A 21,529-nucleotide genomic window follows, 5' to 3' on the forward strand; every position below is an offset into this window, starting at 1 on the left:
CCTTTGTTTCTGGGGTTATTAATTATGCTACTTGCGTTTAGCCAGACCTGAATAACGTCGTCATTTCTTTCCCGAGAAGAGATTTCATCGCGCTGTAGAGAGAGAGAGAGCATGGGGTCTTCAATCTTTCTCGTCTCGGGAGCAGGGGACGGGCTTAAGTATTTTGCGGGCCCGGTGCGAATACAGCTTTGCGGCGCTGTTAAAATGATGTCCCCTCCCCAATCCTCCAGTGCCTTCGGAACCAGACAAGACCCGGACTCTGTCCCTTGAGGGATATAAGCCCTTTACCCGATTGGGTTGAGTCTTGCTGGGGAGGGTCGGGGCGGACCCACCCCCCACGGGATCTTCTCCCAAGGGCGCCAGCCCCGATCCCCCTTACCTTCGGCACAAGCCAAGTTTACATTGTCGGGGCATTAAAGTATTACGTCAGCATCGATGCGGGGGGGGGGGGATGTTTGAATAATGCTTACGTCATCAACGGACCTTATTATGAAATAATATTCTTAATGTGGGTCATCTTACTCGGTGGGCCAAAAACAAGAAAAACCTAGTTTGTGGGCACCTGAACTTGATTCATATCCTTATTGATAAGTCCTCTATATCAGAGCCATTTTTAGTGATCTCCAAATGTTCCGCGGATCCTTCAAGTGCCCTAGAAATGTGCCGCGCATCACTCAAGTGCATGGGCAGAGATACGCCCCCCCCCCCCCCAAGCGTCAAAGGTGGAGTTGACTAACCTAATATATATATGTATTGACATAATCTTGCCCCCCGAGACTTCCAAGTCCAACTCCACCCATGCTCAAGTGGTTCGTAATTACACCGCGCGTCTCATGTGGTCCGTAATTATGCTGCGCGTCACTCAAGTGGTCCGTAATTATTCCGCTTATCACTAAGTAATTTGGGAATGTGCCGCGGGTAACTTGAGTGACGTAGAACTGCACTGGGATTCCGCTCAAGTGCTCTAAAACTGTGCCACATCTCACTCAAGGGATCTTTAAATGTGCCACAGACCACGTAAGTGTTCTAGAACTGTGTCGCGGGTCACTTAAATTATCTGTGAATGTGCCACGAGCCGCTTCAATGCTCTGGTGCCGCTTAAGCGATCTGTATATATATGTGCCACTTAGTTCATTTTTACAAAACTGGGTTTCACGTGGCGGACCATATCAGATAACCGCGAGGGCCACATTTGGTTCGCGAGCCATGGGCACTTGAAAGTGCTAACCACTATTATTTAATCCTGTCCCCCAAGAGGGTAGGGCTGACACAAGGCCGTAGCGGGGGGGGGGGGGGTCTGCTCCTCGTACGAAATTTCTAGCTACGGGCCTGGGCTGGACCCGTGGGGACCGAACGATTCATAATTCTGTCTTCGCCTTATAAATTCACTATAGAAGGGTTCCCGTGAAAAGCATCAATCATGGGGCCCGCCAAAGGACCCTCTCTGCTGCAAGATGTGGGGAACAGCGCACCACAATATAAGGGCTATCAGGGCTAGATGAATTATCTACAGCAGTGGTTCTCAACTGGTGCTCTGCGTGAACTTCCAGGGGCTCCGCGGTCGCTCGAGAAAAATTTAAAAAACCAGTAAAATTGAAAATAATTATACTTTTGAATAATAAAAATAACTGATGAATAAATAAAAAAATAGGCCGGCCTACGGGTTTCCGCCAGACATTTATAGGAAAGGCGCCGTGAGTCAAAAAAGGTTGAGCACCGCTGATCTACGGGGGCGGGGGGAGAGAGAATTAGCAACTAAATACTTAACTCTTTCAGCTGGGGGTAAGCATACATTTTGCACCCACACCCTGTGTCGTTAAGAGGGAGAATTCAGCGCTCTTTCTGTTCCAGCAAATCCTCGTATACTCTTGACTTGGAGCAGGGCGTTTCTCACATTGACGCACGTGCCCCAAATTTTCAGGTCTACGAAATTGACTGTCCTTAACCCCCTACACCTTTGTATCAGAGAACCCTTTAAATAAGGGCTCTAAATATTCATTTTTTTGCTCAGGGCCCCGAATTTATGGCCCTGGCTTGTGGAGATGGAGATTCCCGTTTTGAACAGAATCTTAAACTCTATGCGGATCTTAGTACGTCACAGGTGGTGGAATTTTTTTTACTGCCTCTGATCTTTTTAAAATAATCACATTGAAATTCTTATTGCATATAGTAGTAGACCAGGGCTTCTGTGCGGCTCCAACATTTGTCAGGGGCGCCGAAAAGCGGTCTCCCTGGCAAAGGTTATTCGGAAATATAAATTGGATAGCCGGTGAAGCTCACAGATATATTGAATAGGAAACGGACGTCGCAGGTGTAAAATGTTTGAGAACCCCTGTGTGTGTGTTTGGGGAGAGAGTAGACATTTTACTTTGATATATCTTTTACAATTCTAGAATGAAAATTGAAAAAAAACTCATTTTCAACAGAGCTCACAATGTTCGGTTTTTTTAAATAAATACCGCAAATAGGGCCTAAACATTTAAATTTCAAGCAGACCGGCCTGAAGGGTTAACAAGCCAAAATGTAACTCAATGTATTTTTATTCCATTTTGCGGCCCCTAAAATTTAGCTGCCCGGTGTGGTTGCAACCTTCGCACCTGCCCAAATCCGGCCTTGCTAGTGAGCACCTTTTATACTCAACCTCAAAACAGAACCCTGGAGTTTCAACACCCACCCTTTGTGTGTGTGTGAACCCATTTTTCTTCCCAAAATGTTAAATTAAGAAACACACGTTATAATCATTTCTGTTCATTATAAAATTAATTTTAACTAAATTCAATTGGGAGTTTCTTTCCTGGATGAGGTGGGTGCTGTAAGTAGATAGACTTAAACGGGCGGCTTCCGCCCACGCCAATAAAACAATTTTTAGTGCATGGTGATTATGGCAAATCACCCCCCCCCCCCAGGTGGAGGCCCTGGGCTAAAAAAGGTAAGAAACACTACCGTAAAGCACATGTAAATTCTGTTAATCAAGAGGACTCGCTACCAGTGGATAACAAATGTCCAAAAAACCCACTCACTTTCCTGATGAAGCTAAAAAATGGCATTTATGAATTTTGGGTTCAAAAATTCCATGTTTCCTAAGCTGTTTAATCATCCAAGTGCTGATTTTTTTGTTGTCGAAACACTACCTCGTTAAAATTCAAAACAAGTAACAGCTTTTCGATAATCAGTAAAGCCAGGATTACACTATGAATCTTAATGAAAGATCTTTTACAAAAATTTAAAACAATAATGAGCCTATTGGTTACATTCGAGCAAATGTAATTGATACACTTACGGCCGTATTCACAAACACAGTTGAAACTACAATTACAGGTTAAATGATTACCAATCGACACGGATTGGTTAAAATCCTCAATTTTACCAATGCATTTCAATCTTCAATCCTTTCACCTGTGATTGCAGTTGAACTGTGTTGGTGAATACGGCCGTTAGTGGTTGCATTTGTCAAGCTTTTTAACAGTGTTTATCAATATAATCCCAGCCTGACTAAAAAGTTTTCTTTGAAAGCTGAGTTCCGAGATTTATAAGGATGATTGGTCACGTGGAACCCTCTGAGCTCGTTGGAAACCGATGATCAACCACACTCCTCAAGAAAATGCCTAAATTCTATCATTTTTCTACCAAACTCTATGCTAGAAAAGTGCTACTTCAAGGCTAGAATTACACTATAAAAAAAAAACTTTTGTAAGACTTTTAGCGTGATTCCGGCTTTACTGAATATCAGATTATGTCATGTTGTTAGTCCATGTCTATGAATATAATTAATACAGGATTCCCAGAAAAATTTGTTAAATCATTTTCTCTGACAAAAACTCTGGAAAAATATAATTTAATCTTAACCTTATGAATTTGTTTTTCAAACAAGCTAGCCCTTCCACCGACTTCATTTCTTCAACTTTTGAAAAATATTTCACATTTTCCCTGACTTTCCAGGTCGCTAGGAACCCTGTAGTAACATCATTCAAATGAAGTTCTAAATATTTCCAAAATTTATATCGGGCGAACATATGAACCTGAACTGCATCCTGAAGCAGAAGTCGTTATAACAATGTAAAAACCAAATTTAACAGGCAGTAAATCATAAATTGATAAGAAACATAAAAGCACTTGCAGCATAAAGAAAAAATCTTGAGTGTGTTTTATTCCACATTTTACAAAGTTCAACCTAAACTTTGAAGCCACGACTCTTCCTGCGGCCACGAGCTCTCTCAAATTTACGTCCCTTGGATCGCACATACGGCCTGAAATTAAAAATATAAAAAAAATTACCACACTAAATACAAAATGACATTCCAAAGGATTCATTTCTGATACCATGAGCTTTTTTAACTCCTTTAAACCACATAAAAACATTTACTATTGAAAAAAAAGCTTCAAAAATAAAACTATCAGGAAATATTGTTCTTTGTGAAATTTCATAGATTTTACAGGGTTGAAGAATTGGAGCGGCAACATTAATGTTAGAAAGAAAAACCATGAATTAAAAGCAACAATATTTGAGATCGCTAACAAAAATGAAAAAAAAAAAAAACAGCCACATTTTCCTGCCGAACTTTTCACACCAGTCATTTGCTGTCTAGTACAGCAGCAAATATGATATGGTAAACATTTTCTATGAGTTCTTGATATTGTTATACTTTTTTGTACAGTTATCTTCCAAATCATGATGCATGGGTATATAACTGGGCGTATATTTGTGTTGGGGGTCATTCAAGTATTAGGTCGGCATCAATGGGTGGGGGTTTGAAATAAATTATGATTATGCCATCGACCACCCTTTATAAAAAATACCAAATATTCTTAATGATATATTTAATTTCTGCATTTTATGCGTATTTATTTACTGTTCCCCTGAAAAAGTTAACCACACATGGTGAGTGCCCCCCCCCCCCATTACTCAAATGGTTGTTTTTAAACAACTGATATTCACTGATCGGCATGAAATTTAGAGCAACCATGTTGAAGAAGAGAGCTTAATCAAGGAAAGTTATTTTCCGGATATTATGCTAAGAAAAAAGCCATCTGTCGCAATCTAGAGAGCTTAATGTTCTGTAATTTGCAACAACTGCGACAATCTATACCACTCCATCAATTAATTAATGCTCAAAACTTAAAACACAAGCCAAAAATATAGTATTCACTGTTCAGTTTGTCATGTGAAAAATGATCCCTGTGCATTAATAGCAAAGTTCACTGCAAAGTGTCAGACAGTGGTGATAGGGCTATGTAAAGTAAAGCCTTTTGTATTAGGCAGTACATTGATACAGTTTTGAATGGAACCAACCACAATCTTATAACACAATATCCACAGTACTGTACCTCTTCAGGGGTCTGTCCACTGTTTTTTTTGTAAGGTCCTGTTTTTGTGAAAATAAGTAATTTTGTGGGAAGCGAAATAATCTAGTTAATCTATCACAAAAGAAATGACAAATTTATGGTTTTATTAATTTTTATTTTGTGAAGAGTCCATTTTCTGAATAAAAAATTTTGTGAAGGGTCCGTTTTTCAGATTCAGAATTTTGTGTTCAGAGAACAGACCAAAATTTTGGCTGGACAGAACCTTACTATATATCTTGACACCTCTCTAACTTGTACATATTTTAGAACTGTAGGTGTCCAACTTCAACAGGTTTAACTGTCAATTCTCCAAAGGTAATCACAATCGGTGGGTTACGCAGTAAACACCTTTGCAGGAAGCAGAAAAGGCTTAAAGCAGTGGGGCTGAATGAATTTCTGAGTTATTAAGAGAAATTTTGAGTTATTAGCCTTAAAATAACATTGAAATTAACAAAGATTTTTTTAAAAACTTTTTGCATCAAAAATAAATTTGTTTTGGGGGGACCCTCAATACGCCCCCACACACCTCTGATCTCAATATGTGGCATGGGAGGTTCAAAAATGGCTAAAAATCTGCAGACGGAATACTTGAATGATCCCTTATAAGTCTGCTGATGGCCATATGGCAACATTCAACATTTTTTCTCTCTCGAAAGAATGGGAATTTAAAAAAGCACAGAATTTCATATTTAGTAGTGAACCACCACTGGCAACTGTGCAGGTGTCAAACCACACCTTAGAAAATGCTGCAGATTTTCACCCACTTCAATATATTGGAGGTCAAGGCAAACAATGGTTTTACTGAGTTGCCATCCACCTTTTTTTTTAAAAGGGATTTGTTTACATTTTACTGTTCAATACCAGTGTAATTGTTTTTGAAAAATGAAGCACTTTCATTTCTAGCTCTTAGCCGAGTATGGTATTGTTCATGCCTCTGCATGCCTTAAAAATACAAAAGACAATGGAATGCCATTGGGTAGAATCAGAATCACTAAAAGTAGAATAGGCCTATGTATCCACTGCTTTGCAATGCAAACTGTTGTTTCACATATACACAAAATGTGCACAATAATTTTAAATGATTAATGTTACTGTCCAAGACCATGAAAAGTAAATACAAAATTTTTTCCATCCAGACAGAAGTTTTTAAGGACTTCTTGTTGAACCCTCAAACTAAGCAAATGAAAAATTAATAAACAAAATAGTCCACATACAACCCTCAAATAACCTTGAAAACTATGCAATTTCTGCTTTGGCAAAATCATTAATTGTAATCTACAACATTTGTACTATTTGGCAATACATCAATGATTCTCTGCTCAATTAAAACCAATTACACAAATTTTGTAGATAGGATTTGGTAGAAAAAGTAGGACAAAACCAAGTAGGACATTTCACCAAAAAGTAGGACGAGTGGAAGCCCTGCTGATATTATTGGGGTTCGGCAATAGAAAGCCTGATTGGGAGGGGGAAAGCACTAGTACTGAGCAACGGTTATTCCAATACAATTTTCAGGGACAAAGTCCAGTGTGGGAACATCTGTCACGCCCGAGCGGCGCCTGCTCGCCTGCCACTACGAAGGTTACCATCAAGGTCCATGGGTTCAAATCAAGTTCTTTACCTACCGAATGTGGAAAGAGCACCTATGGATGGAGCCTTCATTCCCCACTCAACTCCTCTGCTTGAAAATTGCCGTAAGGCAATATATGACCAGAGTTCGTGTGGTAAAGTAATAGTGTGGGAACAACCGAAAATTTATTTTTTTTTAAAAATTGACAATATCTCTTAACTTCATACATTTTTACAAACTTACAGCAACTCTTTCAAGGTCAGACCAGATGGATCATTGGTTCAATATATTTGCAGCTTTTCTAATTTTTTTTGGATTAAAATAACTTTTAAATATTTCAGGATTGGAAATTTTTGTTTAAATGAAAAAAAAAAACCTGTGTGTGGTGTGTAAAAAAAACACACGTGGTTAGCCAGTAAATTTACTTCCCAATACACTTCATAATAGATATCTCCACTTTTCAGTCACCAGATACATGACTATGGAATATGGGAGGAAACGGTACTGAAGTACAAAGGAATGAAACAAGCTCTTTTGGAAAGAATTGTTTTGCAGCACGCAGAAAAAAACACACGCACGAACAAAATTTTTTGGTGTCTTTTTGACACAGAAATTCCTGACAATTGTTTATTTAGCACAGAAATTTTTGTTTTTAAAAAAACACTGCAGGATGTTGATTTTTTGGCCCAGTACTGCGCAATTGGAACAGATTTCCCACCCTTGCATATGCAACGAGAGGGGGGAGAGAATTATTTTTTTTCAGATACCTAATTTAACAAACCAGGCGGAACCTACATATTCAAACAAGGGAATTGTATTTAGGAGCACAGAAACCTATATAACACACATAGTAAAAGAAACACAAAATGTAAAACATACTTGGTATGACTGTGTGGCACACCAGGAGCTGGACCAAAGTGTCTGCATGCTTCTCTTGCATTCCTTTTTCCTAAAGAAGGGAAAATATATAAACAAACACAGGCCTCAAAATATACACAAACACAACCTTAAGAACATGTCCTAGAAAGTGAAACAAAGTTACATAGAATTCCTATATATACCTTGCATCAAAAGAGTGTTCTTCCCTTTCGGCGACTGCAGAGCCAACTGATCGAATGTGATAATTTTACCACCAGCTCTCAAAATCTTGGCTCTTGCACGTTCAGTCACCCGCAGAGCACACAACTAAATAAAAAAATCAGTGCAGTCACAAATAAAAGAAAAAAAAAACACTTATGTACGACAACATACCAGTTATTTTACATTAAATGTATATCAAAAAAAGATCAAATTTTAATATTTTACGCTAGAATTAACCTCTTTATGACCACGGGCGTAATATTACGTTCAAACACTAGCGAAATAAATTCAAAATTCAAACAAGTTCTGTGTTTCCTTCTTTATCTTTATCGTGAAGCTTTACAGTAACCCCATCTCTATGGTAGTTGCCCTCCCTTTCCTGTTATTATTTCCCCCCCCCCACACATGTATTTCTCTACAATATAAATGCAAGTGCGAAGAACAAGTAGGGCGAGGGTGGAAAAAGGACTAAAAAACTTATCTCACCTATGTTTTCCTTTCCCTCTTCTTACTTTTTCTAACGTGCAGTTAGGTTAGCACAAGGTTACCAGAATTATCACTGATCCATCAAATAAAGATAATCCAAATTTCTTGCCAAACACTTGTACGCAATGTGTCAAAATTGACACACCAAGTATTTCGTAAAATTCTTTCCCCAAGAGAAACAGAGAGAACCTTCTTCTAACTCCTTCAAATTTCATTGAGTGAAAAAAAAAATTTATCTGAAATTTGGAGTAAATAGTTATTTGTCCCAAATTGAAAAAAACATATCCCTTTTTTTTTTTACAAAAATACCCCTTAATACTTTGAAGGTGGAGCGAGATTCTTCAAAATTTTATTTTCGGATACTTTTTGTGTTCAATCCTCTCGTATTAAACAGAATAAGAAATATAATTTAAAACAAACTCAGAATTACAAAAAACAATCTGATTAAGGTGGGTCTCAAACATCCATCAACCACCGACCCCCAGAATAGTATAGAAAAGAACCAGCATTGAAAAACATATATATATATATATAGCATCCCCAGCTAACAGACACCATTGACACAGCATTCCATTAAGGCCCCCCCCCCAATTCCAGTTGCTACAAGTTACTGGAGTGTGGCACAGACCTCCACGAGACAGTGGACGCAAATCCTCAAAGCACTGTACAAGCTTGTAATGGTTCCAGAATCAGGGTACATCCCGACTTTTTAATTTCATGAAAAATAAGTGATTTTGAAGGAAGTGGAATAATTCAGCTAATTTACCACAAAAGAAATGAAACACCAAATTTATGGTTTCATTAATTTGCATTTCGTGAGCGGTCAATTTTTAAGATCAATTTTGTTAAGAGGGTCAGTTTTTCAGATAAGGAATTTTGTGAAGGGTCCAGGAAACGGACCCAAATTTCGGCCATAAGAATAATGTGTGGAGTGCGTGAAGTCAAATCAAGTTTTTATCATCATTAGGACTTGACAAGTGCCTGGTCACCATGGCAATGCTTTAGCACCTAAAATTTTCTATATTTGATTGCTAAATCAGTCTACGAATGACAATTTTCTGATTTTATAATAATGTGTGATGTGTCTTGAATGAAAAATTAATGAAGTTGGAAAAACAATTTTCTAGGAGTTTTTCTTGAGGGAGCGGCACTGAATAGAACCCTGTAGAAAAACTGACCCCAAAGATTAATTTGTGCACAAATCCTTTAACAAGCTATTATAGGTGACTATCAAGACCATCGTGACTGACTCCTTCTCGGGTATCTCGGTTAGCAGACGAAGTCTATATCATGTCAAATTACTGAACTTTGCCAGGCAAGTCTCAAATGATAAAATGATATCAGGTTGGTATCCTGGCAATTAAAACAGTTACACACACACTATGAATAACGAATACGTCAATGAATCTCGCACATAACTTAAAGAATACTCACCGTCATCTTTGGAACATCGAAAACCCTCAAATCATCTGTCACAGTACCCACAATAACAGCAGTTTTCTCAGTATTACCAGGTTTCTTCATCGTCATTATCTGTGTGATAACAGAACAAGATTTAACATAATACAAAGTATCAATAGATCAATATTTTTTTTTTTTTAAATGGGTAAATTCCCAATATGGTATATGACGATTTTGCGACTTTTTTATTACCAAACATATGAAAATCAAAAAATATATATATATACATACACACACAGATGTGCGAACTCATAGACTCGATCAAAAAAAAAAAATCACAAAAAAAATTTCGAAAACATTTTTCAGCTAGAATTTTTTATGTCATTTATGGGTGCAGGTTGGCAATTTTTAAAATGATCAAACATTCTGTATTTATTGTCAGTTGTATTATTAAAGATATCAAGAATGAATTAAATTCAGTGACGGGTGAAAGTCAGCCAACACCCAGGGTGCAAAAGAAAATATTGGGCCCTTAAATTGCAAAAAAGTGAAGCTTGGGTTTTTCGGGATCCTTTGGAAGTTGGGGCACCCGCTGTGAAATTGATTAAACTGATATGGTTGCCAAATAATGACCAAATTTTATGTGAACCAGATACCTCACTTTTTTCACAACTGTTTTTACCCGAGTGACACAGTGGTAAGATGCTCGTCTTCCACTATGAAGGTTACCATCAAGGTCCACGAGTTCAAATCAGGGCATAGAACGTCTCAGAAGCAAGTGCTTTATCTACCGAGACTGGGGCGACCACTGATGAATGGAGTCTTCATTCCCCACCCAACTCCACTGGTTGGAAATTAAAGTATGGCGATATATGACTGGAGTTGGTGTACGGTAAAGTAGATATCTCACTTCAACCCAATTTTCTATTCAGAGCAGTTGCTATCTTTCCCCTCCCCTCTAGTTTTAGCCATTCTTGATGTCACATAAAATTTAAAATTGTATTAAGCGATAAGACATGCTGGGAAGTATCTTAGATTAGGCTGAGAATAAAAAAAGTTTAATATCAGTTTAATGCAACAGTTTAACATTTTCACAATCAGACAAGAATTCACAGGAAGATGCTAAAACTGATCTGGACACCAGTTTTTGACAGCATAGTAAAAATGGTGATTTTTTTTTAGTTGTGTCAAAAACCTTGTCACCCATTTAAAATCCAGAACAGCATTACAAATATCAAAACCGTATGGCAACTGAAAAAACTTACCAATTTGCTCAATGAAACTGGCGGCCTATTAATTTTACTCATGAACAGCCGCTTCAGAATTATCTTGTTAAACTTGGCTCCAGTCCTTCGGGCAAGGAAACGATACAGCTAAAATGAAAAAATTAGATTTAAAAAATCTTTAAACTGCAACAAAAAATAAAATCCCACTTATAACATGACTGGTATTCTTTACTTTTCATTATCATTTAGAGATTTGTTTTTCCAAGCTGAGCACAACTCGTCTATAACCGCTATGAACATTTAATTGCAAATTTTTCCAAAGTCATTACTATATTCCAATTACTGCATAGTCATAATGATACCTTCATAATATAATGAAAAAAGATTTATTGTTGGAAAAAATGGCCAATTTTATTTTTTCCACAGACAAAGGGGGGGCCAATATTAGCTGCAAAACAGCAGCTTAGCGTTTAATTTGTCATACTTTTAATGAACATAGCACATTCTTTCTACACTGTTTAGTCAGTTAATATGAAATCCAGATAACACAAATGAATTTCACTATATCTGTGGCGTTATCCAGTGGTTCTCAAACTTTTGTCTTCGGCGACTCCTAACAATAGTCTAACAAACAGCTGCTTCATGGCTTTAAATAGACATACTTCAATAAGGAAGGCTCACTGCGGCACCCTAAAGAGATGAGATTAAAACGTTGGGAACTACAGGCAGTCTTTATGAATTTTGGCTGTCTGATCTTGAACTAGTTTTAATAGAAACAGCAATAAAACTGCAATTCATATTTAAACCAGTGTTTCGCAATGGGGAATATCGCTCCTTGGTAGGCGATAGAATGGTGCAGGGGGACAATAGAAGCTGCGGGTATAACACAGGATCCTATGGGTTCACTTGAGTTTATGGGGGGCGATGAAATTAAAAAAATTTTGAAGAAACAGGGCGATGGAACTCCGTTTGAGAAACTATGCCAGGGCCTGAATTCCCCATGGCCGAATGGAGGCAATTAGTCGGGGGAAGGGGAGGCCTAAAACTTTTAACAAAATACATGTAATGGCTAAGTACAAATCTTAGACCTCAGCCGCCCAGGAACCCTTTCATGTGACGGATTTATTTTAACCATTATAATTCATTAATTGCATATTTTGTAAAACATGCTGCATGAATGAACAAATGAAAGAATTTATCAATAAAACTTACCTTCACCAGCAGGGCAAGGTAAATATCTTTACTCTTGGGCGCCCGTCGGACCACTTTCCGATCATATCTATGGTTGATGTCGATACCCTAAAAATACAATAGGAATTAGTTTTTATATTAGTACATAAACATTATTAACAAATATTTCGGATATAAATTGCATTTATTAATTGGATTAATAAAGATTTCACTCACCATCTTCCTTAACACTCGGACACCAACATGAATACAGAAACGGGTATTATGGGTAAACGGATGTTGATGGTGATGATGCTGGGAATAGAAGGAAAAAACTTTCACTCCAATCATATTTAATTTTTTTAAGTTATCTGCCAGATAACTTTTTTATTATTTTAGAAATATTTTTCATTTCAATTTAAAATTTTATTTTATTGGATAAACTTGGGAGATAGATTTTAAATATTTTAAAAAAAATTCTTCCAAAAAACGCATGGTTATGGCCGTCTTGAGGATGAGCTCAATTTGGCTTATTGTAAACAAAGAGTTATTGTGGTGCTGAACTTTACCATTCGGGTTGGCGTTGAACAATTTTAAAAGTTTTTAAAACATCTCTGAGGTAGGTTTCATGTTTTAAACAAAATTTAGTTTTAAATGCAATTTTCTTCTTTGTGTTTGTCCTATAGCAATGGTTCTTACATAGGGGGTCTGTGAGCGTGAATGTTATAATAATTAATAATTTATTGGGAACAGCTTTGGTATAAGGGACAGGTTGGCGATTTTCGGCGACTTTTTTTTCCGGTGCCAAATATGTCAGACGGCCCGAGAAAAAGCCGCCAGACACTACGTGCGCCAGAAAAAAAAAGTCGCCAGCATAGAAAACAGTAAAAACAAATGGTATAAACAAAAATAAGCAGTGGAGTGTTTAAAAAATAAAACTAGATAAAAGAAAATGAATCAGGGTTTAAATGAAACCCGGACCGTTGTGAATAAACAACGGTCCTGTTGTATAAATAAAAATATTCTATTTATTATAAATTAAAACCCGGACTCTCCTTCCGGGAATCCAGGTTCTTATAAATAATCAACGGTCCTACATGTTGTATAAATAAAAATATTCTATTTATTATAAATTAAAACCCGGACTCTTTCCGAGAATCCGGGTTCTTATAAATAATCAACGGTATAAAATAAGTAAATAAAATAAAAAGGATGCAGGGGCATCCTGCATGTAGAAAAGAATAAATATTGGAAAATATTAAAGGTACAACCTGAGGGAAAAGATGTCCAAAATAATTCCAATTAATCCGACACACACACTACATCATATATACGGAAGGAAGAGAAAATATGAAGAACTATCCCAACGGTTTTTCAAAACGCCGCGGCTATTAAGTGACGTCATTTGGAAGAAAAAAAGAGAGGATAGAATGAGAAAAAGAGAAAACCAGTTTGAAAATGGCAGTAAAACCCGTTTGAAAGACGCGCTAGGACGCTAAGAACACTGAAAAACAACAGCCAGCGCCACCGACTGGCAGAATTCTACGAACATTCTGGAACAACGACAACCCAGAAGAACAACAACAAACCAGAGCACGCCAACGATGGAAACTTATCGCCGGTAAAAAGTCACCAATTTGGCGTGTCCCTTATACCAAAGCTGTTCCATTTTTCCTTTTAACAACCATAGTGTTGTTCCCTTTTGGCCATTTTTCCCCTTTGGAAAGAAAGGTATCCCAAAGCATGACTCCGTTTCACCCTTGGCGATTGCTCATCGTGCTTTCGAGCGTTTTTCTCGCCAAAGAAAAAAACACCAAAAGGGATTATGCTATAACTGTTCCAAAGGAAGACACAGTGTTTAAATGGTTGAACAAAAAATAAGCTCCGAAATGCTAATTTTTACATTTGATCAGTGGCGTCGGATCTAGGAGTGCTGTGGGTACTTGAACACCCACGTTGATTTGTGACATGGATCTCGGCACCCTTAGAAAAGATTCAGAAATAAAAGTTTTGTATGTTCTCCTCAACCCATGTATGTGTTCCAATACCCTTGCATACAGTGATGGTAACCTCGTCAAGCAAAATTTCCCTTTTGACTAAATTTTTCCCACACATTCCGAAATTTGTGCTGCCATCTATCGGTGGAAATATATAGTCAATTATTTTACACAAGAAAAGTATTGTTTTGCATTTATATATTTTTCAACAAAAATTCTTTTGTTTGATGACCTCTCAAAATTTCCCACAAACACCGAGAAATTTCCCATGTGGACCAATTTTGGCCAGTTTTTCCCACGAATATGGGAAATTTCCCACGAGTTAGCATCACTGCTTGCATATGAATGACCAAAAGAAGTAACCTGGGGACAGTGGCTTCGAGGCCGTAGGTGCTGGCATGGGTCTGAGTACCCTGGATTGATTCAGAAGTCAAAATTTCTTTTATAAAAATCAAAACGAGACCCACACAAGTTTCAAACACTTCCGACTCCCCTACATTTGATTGAAGCACTGTGCATATGTACAAAAGCTTGTTATTTCTAGTGACCTCTGAAGGGTGACACCATCTTCAGATGATATCCAACAGTGAAAGAAACGGTGACCCAAAGGAAAAACCATTGACATTTTTCCTTCGTGTTGTCATTTCCTTTACTATTGGATATCATCTAAAGATGGCATCACCCTTCAGAGGTCTCTAGTAATAATAGGCTTTTCTACACACACACAGTGTTTCGTGAAAGTTAAAATTTTAGAGTTTGTTTATTTATTTATTTGTGCCGGTTTTTCTAGCGTGTTACATTTGCTTATTTTGTTGGAATCCAGGACTCTCTTTTAAATAATATAATGGTCCGGACAAAAAAAAACTCTGGATTTTGACCAGAAACTGTCTTTGGGTTCAATAAAAAGAGGATTGTGGGATTAAAACTATATTTGCTAGTATGCAAAAAATTAATGAAAATTTGAAATGTACAACCCGAGAAAGTGAGATTTTCCCACAAGAAAACAACATGCTGAGAAAAAATGGTATATACGATACAACATATCAACAAAGAATTTAAAAAAAGCTCTTAAACGCTAACAGACACGATTCGAATGCTGCGCTATATGCAGAAGTCTATTATTAGTTAGCAACCTCTAAAGACGACATCAATTGCAGTAGATAACCAATAGCAAAAGAAGAAATCGCAATCCAGAAGCCAAAGGAATAATAATAATAGCCAGCAGAAAAAAAGCCTACAGAAGATAATGGCTAGCCATCACCAACCAGAAAAAAAAGCATCAAAAGAAAGGAAATCACCAAAAAAAAGTCACCAAAGAAAAAAAAGACTATACTCTAATTGTTCCAAATTCGAGATGCAGATGTTTCAGAGTATGAGACTGAGTGGAAAAACAAAATCCTAGCTCTTACTGTTACAGGTTACTGGTATAAAATTTTGAAAAATTGTAATAGCAACACTCACTTTTATTCATTGCCAAGTGATCAGCACAATGAAAAACCATAAATGATATTAGAACGGTACTGGTGGTACCAGGGCCACAACTGGGGGAGCAGGCAAGTCTGGTGCTCTGGGCGCTGGACTAGAAGGAGCACCAAATTCACCCTTTAAGTTCTTCTTCTAAATGGTGAGGGGCACCAAAATACCAACTTGCCCCGGCTAACAAAGCCCTAAGCGGCACCATAAACACCTGTGGTAGATGCAGGGAAAGAAACATGAAAACAAAGCCATTAGCCAATAGGGGCATATTGATCAGGCATCTACAACCCATTGCCCGCGAGCACCATGGCACTCCTTAAAGTGCCCAGAGTGCTCAATGCTCGTGTCAGATTTTGTGCTCATGAGCACTTGATCAACATTCCAACTAAACACCTTGGAGGAATTACATTATATGTTTGAAATCGTCATTTCATATGCATTCGTATGTCAAACTTGCAGTAAGGATGTTCTTTTGATGATGGGTACAGACAGTGCTCGCAATTGAAAAAAGCTTGAAGACCTCGGATATTGAACATATTGAAATCAGTGCTGTCTCAGGAACATCATCGCCCCCCACCCCCGGCCAAGTGATTTTTCTGTGGCCCTACCTGGCAAATTCTTGAAAAATTCAATTACTTCTCATTTTTCTGAGGTCCCCCTCAGGCACGGCCCGGGGGGGGGGCCATGTGTAAAGATGGCACTACCTAAAATGATTTGTCAAGTGGTATGCCACTCATTGCCTAATTTTTTTTATATTATGTAAAATGGTGAGCTCATCTCAAAAGACTATTGTCTCAATTTGTTTCAGTTTTGACCAGCGGAATGCCTTCCTCTCTCTCTCAATTTTCTGAGCTCAAGCAGTTTAATTGTGATAACCCTGTGCTTCAGTTATGTACATTGTATATTACTAACTTCATTTATATTAATTTTCTCTACAGATAGACCAGCATTTGATAGAATTCAGCCTCAATGGAGGAAGACAATCGTTCCATAGATTCGCCCGCTCAAAGTAACGTCGATGCAACATTCACAAGTAATCCCAGTACTCCTCGCAATGAAAGAAACAACGACGACATCAGTATCGCAGCAGCAACAGTGCCAAGCTACCCGATCGTCCAGGGTCCAAATGCCAATTCGTCTCTGACAACTGCTGCAAATATACGGCAACAGCAGCAAAAACCCAAGTACTCTCAGCTTCTCGCAGTGATCGAAGAGTTGGGAAAAGATATTCGACCCACCTACGCAGGTAGCAGAAGCTCAGCTGAGCGTTTGAAACGGGGCATCGTTCATGCCCGTATACTTGTTCGAGAATGCTTGATGGAAACTGAGCGTAATGCCAGATCGTGATGCTCTTAAATTAGGCATGTATGTTACATGTCTCCTATTGTCTTATGTTACCTTCGCTTTAAAAATGCAGAGATGCCAATGATGCGCTAGTGTCAAATACCCAGAATTTTGGAAAAAGATGAATAAAAATTTGGTTCCCGCATCCTTCGGTACGGGTTCTTTCCTAGTTCCCAGAAGAAAGTTTTTCCTTTCCTAGTTCCTAGAGAAAAAGAAAAACCTCCCCAACTTTTTTTTTCTTTTTACCATCTATCGTGATTGCACGACCTCGAAAAAGTGATTTCACTACTTTGTATAGCATACTGTATTGATATACACGCAGGTTGTTTAAGAATAAGATGGATACCTAGTTGTTTCCCGGAATGAAAGGGCCCTACACACAGAAGTTTCGAATTTCAGACTTTTTATTCCCCTGCAGATTTCCTCCCCTCCAGTTACATACCGGAAATTATGGTATTTTCGCGGCAATCTGCCAACATTCAAAGACAGTGTCTATCTTGCAGAAATTTGCCTTGTTCCTACAATATTGTGAATACGCATTTTTTGAAAAATCATAAAGGATTTTGAACACCTGTTCAAATTGTAAAACATTTTCCAAGCAATCATTCATTCGGTGGGGGGGGGGGGGGGGGGGCGAACTGAATCTGCAAAACTCTACCTTGAATATCCGCAGTTTCGTCATCTAGCTGCTATACGGTAGTCACCATTTTGCATCACAAAATTCACGGTTGTTATGCAGAATCGGCTTTTGGAGGGGCACAAGGATCTAATTCTTACCAGAAAGTTTGGGTCATTAACACTCAAAACAATTTTTATTAACAAATAGTATAATAATGTTTTGTTTTTCTAATATTTTAATTTTCTCCAAAAATATTTTTTAACTTTTGATTTTCTTTGGGAGAGCATGGGCCCCATATCCCCTTCCCCCCCCCCCCCTCACTTCCCGAGTTTGCTTTTAGTGAAAATCCAGGTTTGAAACCCACGATTGTGCAGTGATAATTGGCTAAAAATATGATTTTCTAAGGTTTTCCAATTTTGAGTTGGCTATTCCTTTGAAAAAAAAAAAAGCTCCGGTTGCCACGACGATCACAACACAGACCTACAGCACAAATATATACATTAAATTTCAAATCCATGCATTACCAATTTAGAGGATAGATGCAGGACTGAAACTGTTGCGGGAAAGCGGGTGCGTCTAGTGTCCAGGCTCTGGAATAGAGGCGGCCCAAATTCATCCTTTATATAACTGCTTCTTCTACATTACATGGGGCCTGCTTGTCCCGTTTAAGAAAGTATCTAGTTGCAGCCCTAGATAGATGGCACCACCTACTGAACACAAAACACACCAAATGCTGGGCACACACACATGTAAGCACACTTAAGTTTCACCAACACAAATCTGACATAGCTCCCATATCCAAGTGTGAAAATATGTAGCAGTTAAATGGTGACAGATCAGAGTGGTGGACCATCAAAGAGGGGAAAATAAAATCATTCTACCAGGAAATCGCTTCACAGAGATTTATATGACACAGGAACCATAAGATTAGTGTCTGAGAGGATGTGTACTGAGAGAGAGAGAATCTCATTTGCTTTAAATTTAATCAGAAGATATTGAAAGAGCTAAGATTTTTTTATCGAAATGGAAAATCAATCAGAGGGAAATTTATAGATTGATTTATTAGTAAATATATAAATGTGTGCCTCTTAACTTTTAATTACAGTGAATCCTGCTTATAATGTTTTTCAAAAAATGTAAGCAAGAAAAGACTTTAAACGGGAAATCTTAATGAGAATTACTTAATTAAGGTAATAATTAATGTTGGGACCATAACCATCTTTGCAAGCTTTTCCTACTAGTGGATAATGAAAGTAAATGAACCTTTTTGGATAGAACATATTTTTAGAAAGGAATTACTTGATTCACAGTGATACCTCCTCCTCCTACCCAGAACATGTCCCGCCGCTCTGACTCAACAAAGAGATATAAGCAGGTGATCAAATACCTAAGGCATGCTGGGAAAAAATCATAGAGATACAAGTGAATTATGGGTGGAGGAAGCACAGCTTTTTTTCCGAGATAATTTTTTTTGAGAGAGGGACCCACTTTCACTCAAAAAGGACCCAGATTTTTCAGATAACCTGGGTGAGTAAATTAGAGTAGAGCGGCATCTCTGAAAATGTATAAACAAGGCTTCTTTGTGTTCCCATCCTTTAATTATTTATTTGTAGCTTTCGAGTTATTTGGCTGCCATGGTTGAAAGTTTTTATTCTTTTTGGACATTATGGCCAAAATTTGCGAGAAACAACCCAATAGTTATGTTCAGAAATTATCATTTTCTTTCTTTGTTGTCTGTCAACATATTGCAATATACATATTTTTTAATTTTCTTATTTCTCCTTAGTGCTCAATCAAGTATGTGATACTGTGCAACATGGTCCTATGAGAAGTCATGGCTCGGCATTGTTTTGTGCCACTGTAACCTCACTGCAAAGTTTCCTTCTCCACAGAATGTTTGTATATGTGATTTTTTTTTCTCTTCGTATGCAAAAAGTTCACCTGGTGTGAATTGTTGCTTGACGATGAATTTGACCCAATATTTTATCGTGCTCACGACACTATTTAAAAATAAAATCTGGGACGTGAAGGCATATTTATCCTTATTAATCATAATTACTTCTGCACCATTGAAGACAAGAAGAGTATGGTCATAATATAACTCTGCCAATATGTGAGCTCCCTAGTGGCTGCAAAAACCCACTAATGTGAATGAAATTCGAGATATAGGTGTTTTCGAACATGTGCTCCATAGCGAATAGTGAGAAAAAAAACTTACAGAAAACTCTAGCTATTGTGGTTAATGCCCGAGTAGCATGGTGGTAAGCTGCTCGTCTACCACCATGAAGACTGCTGTCATGTCCCCGAACCAGGGGGAAGAATATAGATAACAAGATATTTTCCCTGATAAACTTGAGACAACCACTGATAGATGACGCCTTCATTTCCAACCCACCTTGTTAATGGCAGTAACTTTCAGTATAGGGATATGGCCAGAGTTGGTATGTGGTGAAGTAGTAGCTATCGTGGTTACGATTACAATGACAAAATTTCGAAAAATTCAAATGATAATATTCACATTTTATGCATTGCAAAATGATTGGCACAGTAAAAGCTATTAATGCCATTAAAATGGTATCTGTAGCACCAGAGATGCCGTCACAGAACGCAGTCAAAGAAAGGAGATATCATTAAGGAGTTGGTGCACTAACTACTCATTCAGGGACTTCCTGCATATTTATAAAAGTTCCTGACTGAGTGGTTAGTGCATCAATCCCTTGGTGAAATCTTCTTTAATTGACTGCGTCCTGTGCTTGTTTATGGTGCGAGAGGTACAGTTTCAATGCCATTGCTGTTTTTTTTACTGCACCAATCATTTGGAAATGCATAAAAGTGAGTGTTGTGTGATTTGAATTTTTTACTGTAACCGTAATTTTGCTATAACACCTCATTCTCGACACATACTTGGAAACACCTATATCTCAAATTTCATTCACATTATTTGCTTTTTTTAGCCGCTAGGGCATACTTGTCAACTACTGCAGAATATCTGTAGTTTTCAGGTATTTCTACCATAAGCGTGGAATCGTGAAAACTATGAAATTCTAGTTTTTTTTAGAAATTTAGTTGTTCAAGGATTTCTTTGAATTCCATTTTATCCTATCGAATACAAAATGATGTAATGCAAAAACCGCATCTCCAAAGAATAAATAACAAGCCACGAATAAATATCAAATTAATGATAAATCAATCAATTGACATAAAAAGATGTGGTTTGCACTAAGATGCCAGATTCACTTAAAGTTCAGATTTCACTTACAGATGGCACTGTAAAACAAAAACTCTAGTCTAAGAATATATGAAATTGATTTTCTTTATGTATATATGTTCTCTTAACACAATTTTATACCAATCTTTGCCAAATTTTCTATGTGTACCAAACAAACCCCCAACTTAAACAATAGGCTACTTCAAAAGTTTGTCAGATTTTGGTGAATTCCTGATATGGTAAAAAAAGGCTGGCCATCAAGAATGACTTTTAGAATATATACTTTGGTTACCTTAGTTCACCTTAGTTACCTTTCACTTTTTAATGCTCCCAGTATATGAAGAAAAAGTGGGCAGTGCCAGGTATTACTGCTAGTTTGATATGAAATGTCAGCTTCACAATTTTTCAAAAATTGGAAAAAATTGATTTGAATTTTTAGAAAAATCATGAGGAAGAAAAATTGGGTGTTTGGCGAAATTTATTTATTTTTTAATTTCTAGGGTTGATCTGCCCTCCCCCCCCCCTCCTCCGGTGATGAACATTGCCGCCACGGTGAGGCTTGGTTCCAAGGTTGGCATTTATGTGCTAGAGACTCGTATATCGGCAAAA

At 37.7% G+C, this 21,529-nt stretch overlaps 2 protein-coding genes across 3 annotated transcripts; one reads left to right on the forward strand and one right to left on the reverse strand.

Moving 5' to 3' along the window:
- Positions 1–4,121: 4,121 nt before the first annotated feature.
- Positions 4,122–12,633, reverse strand: RpL18 (ribosomal protein L18). Its single transcript, XM_089248023.1, has 7 exons — positions 12,514–12,633; positions 12,319–12,405; positions 11,146–11,253; positions 9,914–10,012; positions 7,975–8,098; positions 7,793–7,862; positions 4,122–4,247 (listed from the first exon to the last, which is right to left on the reverse strand). The coding sequence occupies exons 1-7, from the start codon at positions 12,625–12,627 to the stop codon at positions 4,172–4,174; spliced, it is 678 nt and encodes a 225-aa protein (XP_089104149.1). The 5' UTR covers positions 12,628–12,633; the 3' UTR covers positions 4,122–4,171.
- A 142-nt stretch (positions 12,634–12,775) lies between these two features.
- On the forward strand, positions 12,776–19,741 carry LOC149071674 (uncharacterized). Of its 2 annotated transcripts, none has more exons than XM_089247718.1 (3): positions 12,776–12,895; positions 16,688–17,110; positions 19,499–19,741. In XM_089247718.1, exon 2 carries the CDS (start codon positions 16,719–16,721, stop codon positions 17,094–17,096), a length of 378 nt encoding a protein of 125 aa, XP_089103844.1. In that variant the 5' UTR covers positions 12,776–12,895; positions 16,688–16,718; the 3' UTR covers positions 17,097–17,110; positions 19,499–19,741. The 2 variants fall into 2 exon arrangements, with proteins under 2 accessions (XP_089103844.1, XP_089103841.1); XM_089247715.1 differs by having other exon boundaries at positions 12,782–12,895; positions 16,688–17,114.
- The last annotated feature ends 1,788 nt before the right edge of the window (positions 19,742–21,529 follow it).

Source organism: Pholcus phalangioides, unplaced genomic scaffold (genome assembly GCF_987345545.1).
Source record: "Pholcus phalangioides strain wild (caught in Gottingen) unplaced genomic scaffold, Ppha-v1.0 ptg000018l_1, whole genome shotgun sequence".
NCBI lineage: Eukaryota > Metazoa > Arthropoda > Arachnida > Araneae > Pholcidae > Pholcus > Pholcus phalangioides.

What these genes read in the sequence shown, in the direction of transcription:
- RpL18 (XM_089248023.1), bottom strand. Translation starts at nt 12,627, where the DNA reads ATGATTGGAGTGAAAGTTTTTTCCTTCTATTCCCAGCATCATCACCAT. An exon ending in TCCGAGTGTTAAGGAAGATG is followed by an intron (nt 12,406 to 12,513) that starts GTGAGTGAAATC and finishes TTGTATTTTTAG; the next exon opens with GGTATCGACATCAACCATAG. An exon ending in GTGCCACACAGTCATACCAA is followed by an intron (nt 4,248 to 7,792) that starts GTATGTTTTACA and finishes TTTTAATTTCAG; the next exon opens with GCCGTATGTGCGATCCAAGG.
- LOC149071674 (XM_089247718.1), top strand. Translation starts at nt 16,719, where the DNA reads ATGGAGGAAGACAATCGTTCCATAGATTCGCCCGCTCAAAGTAACGTC.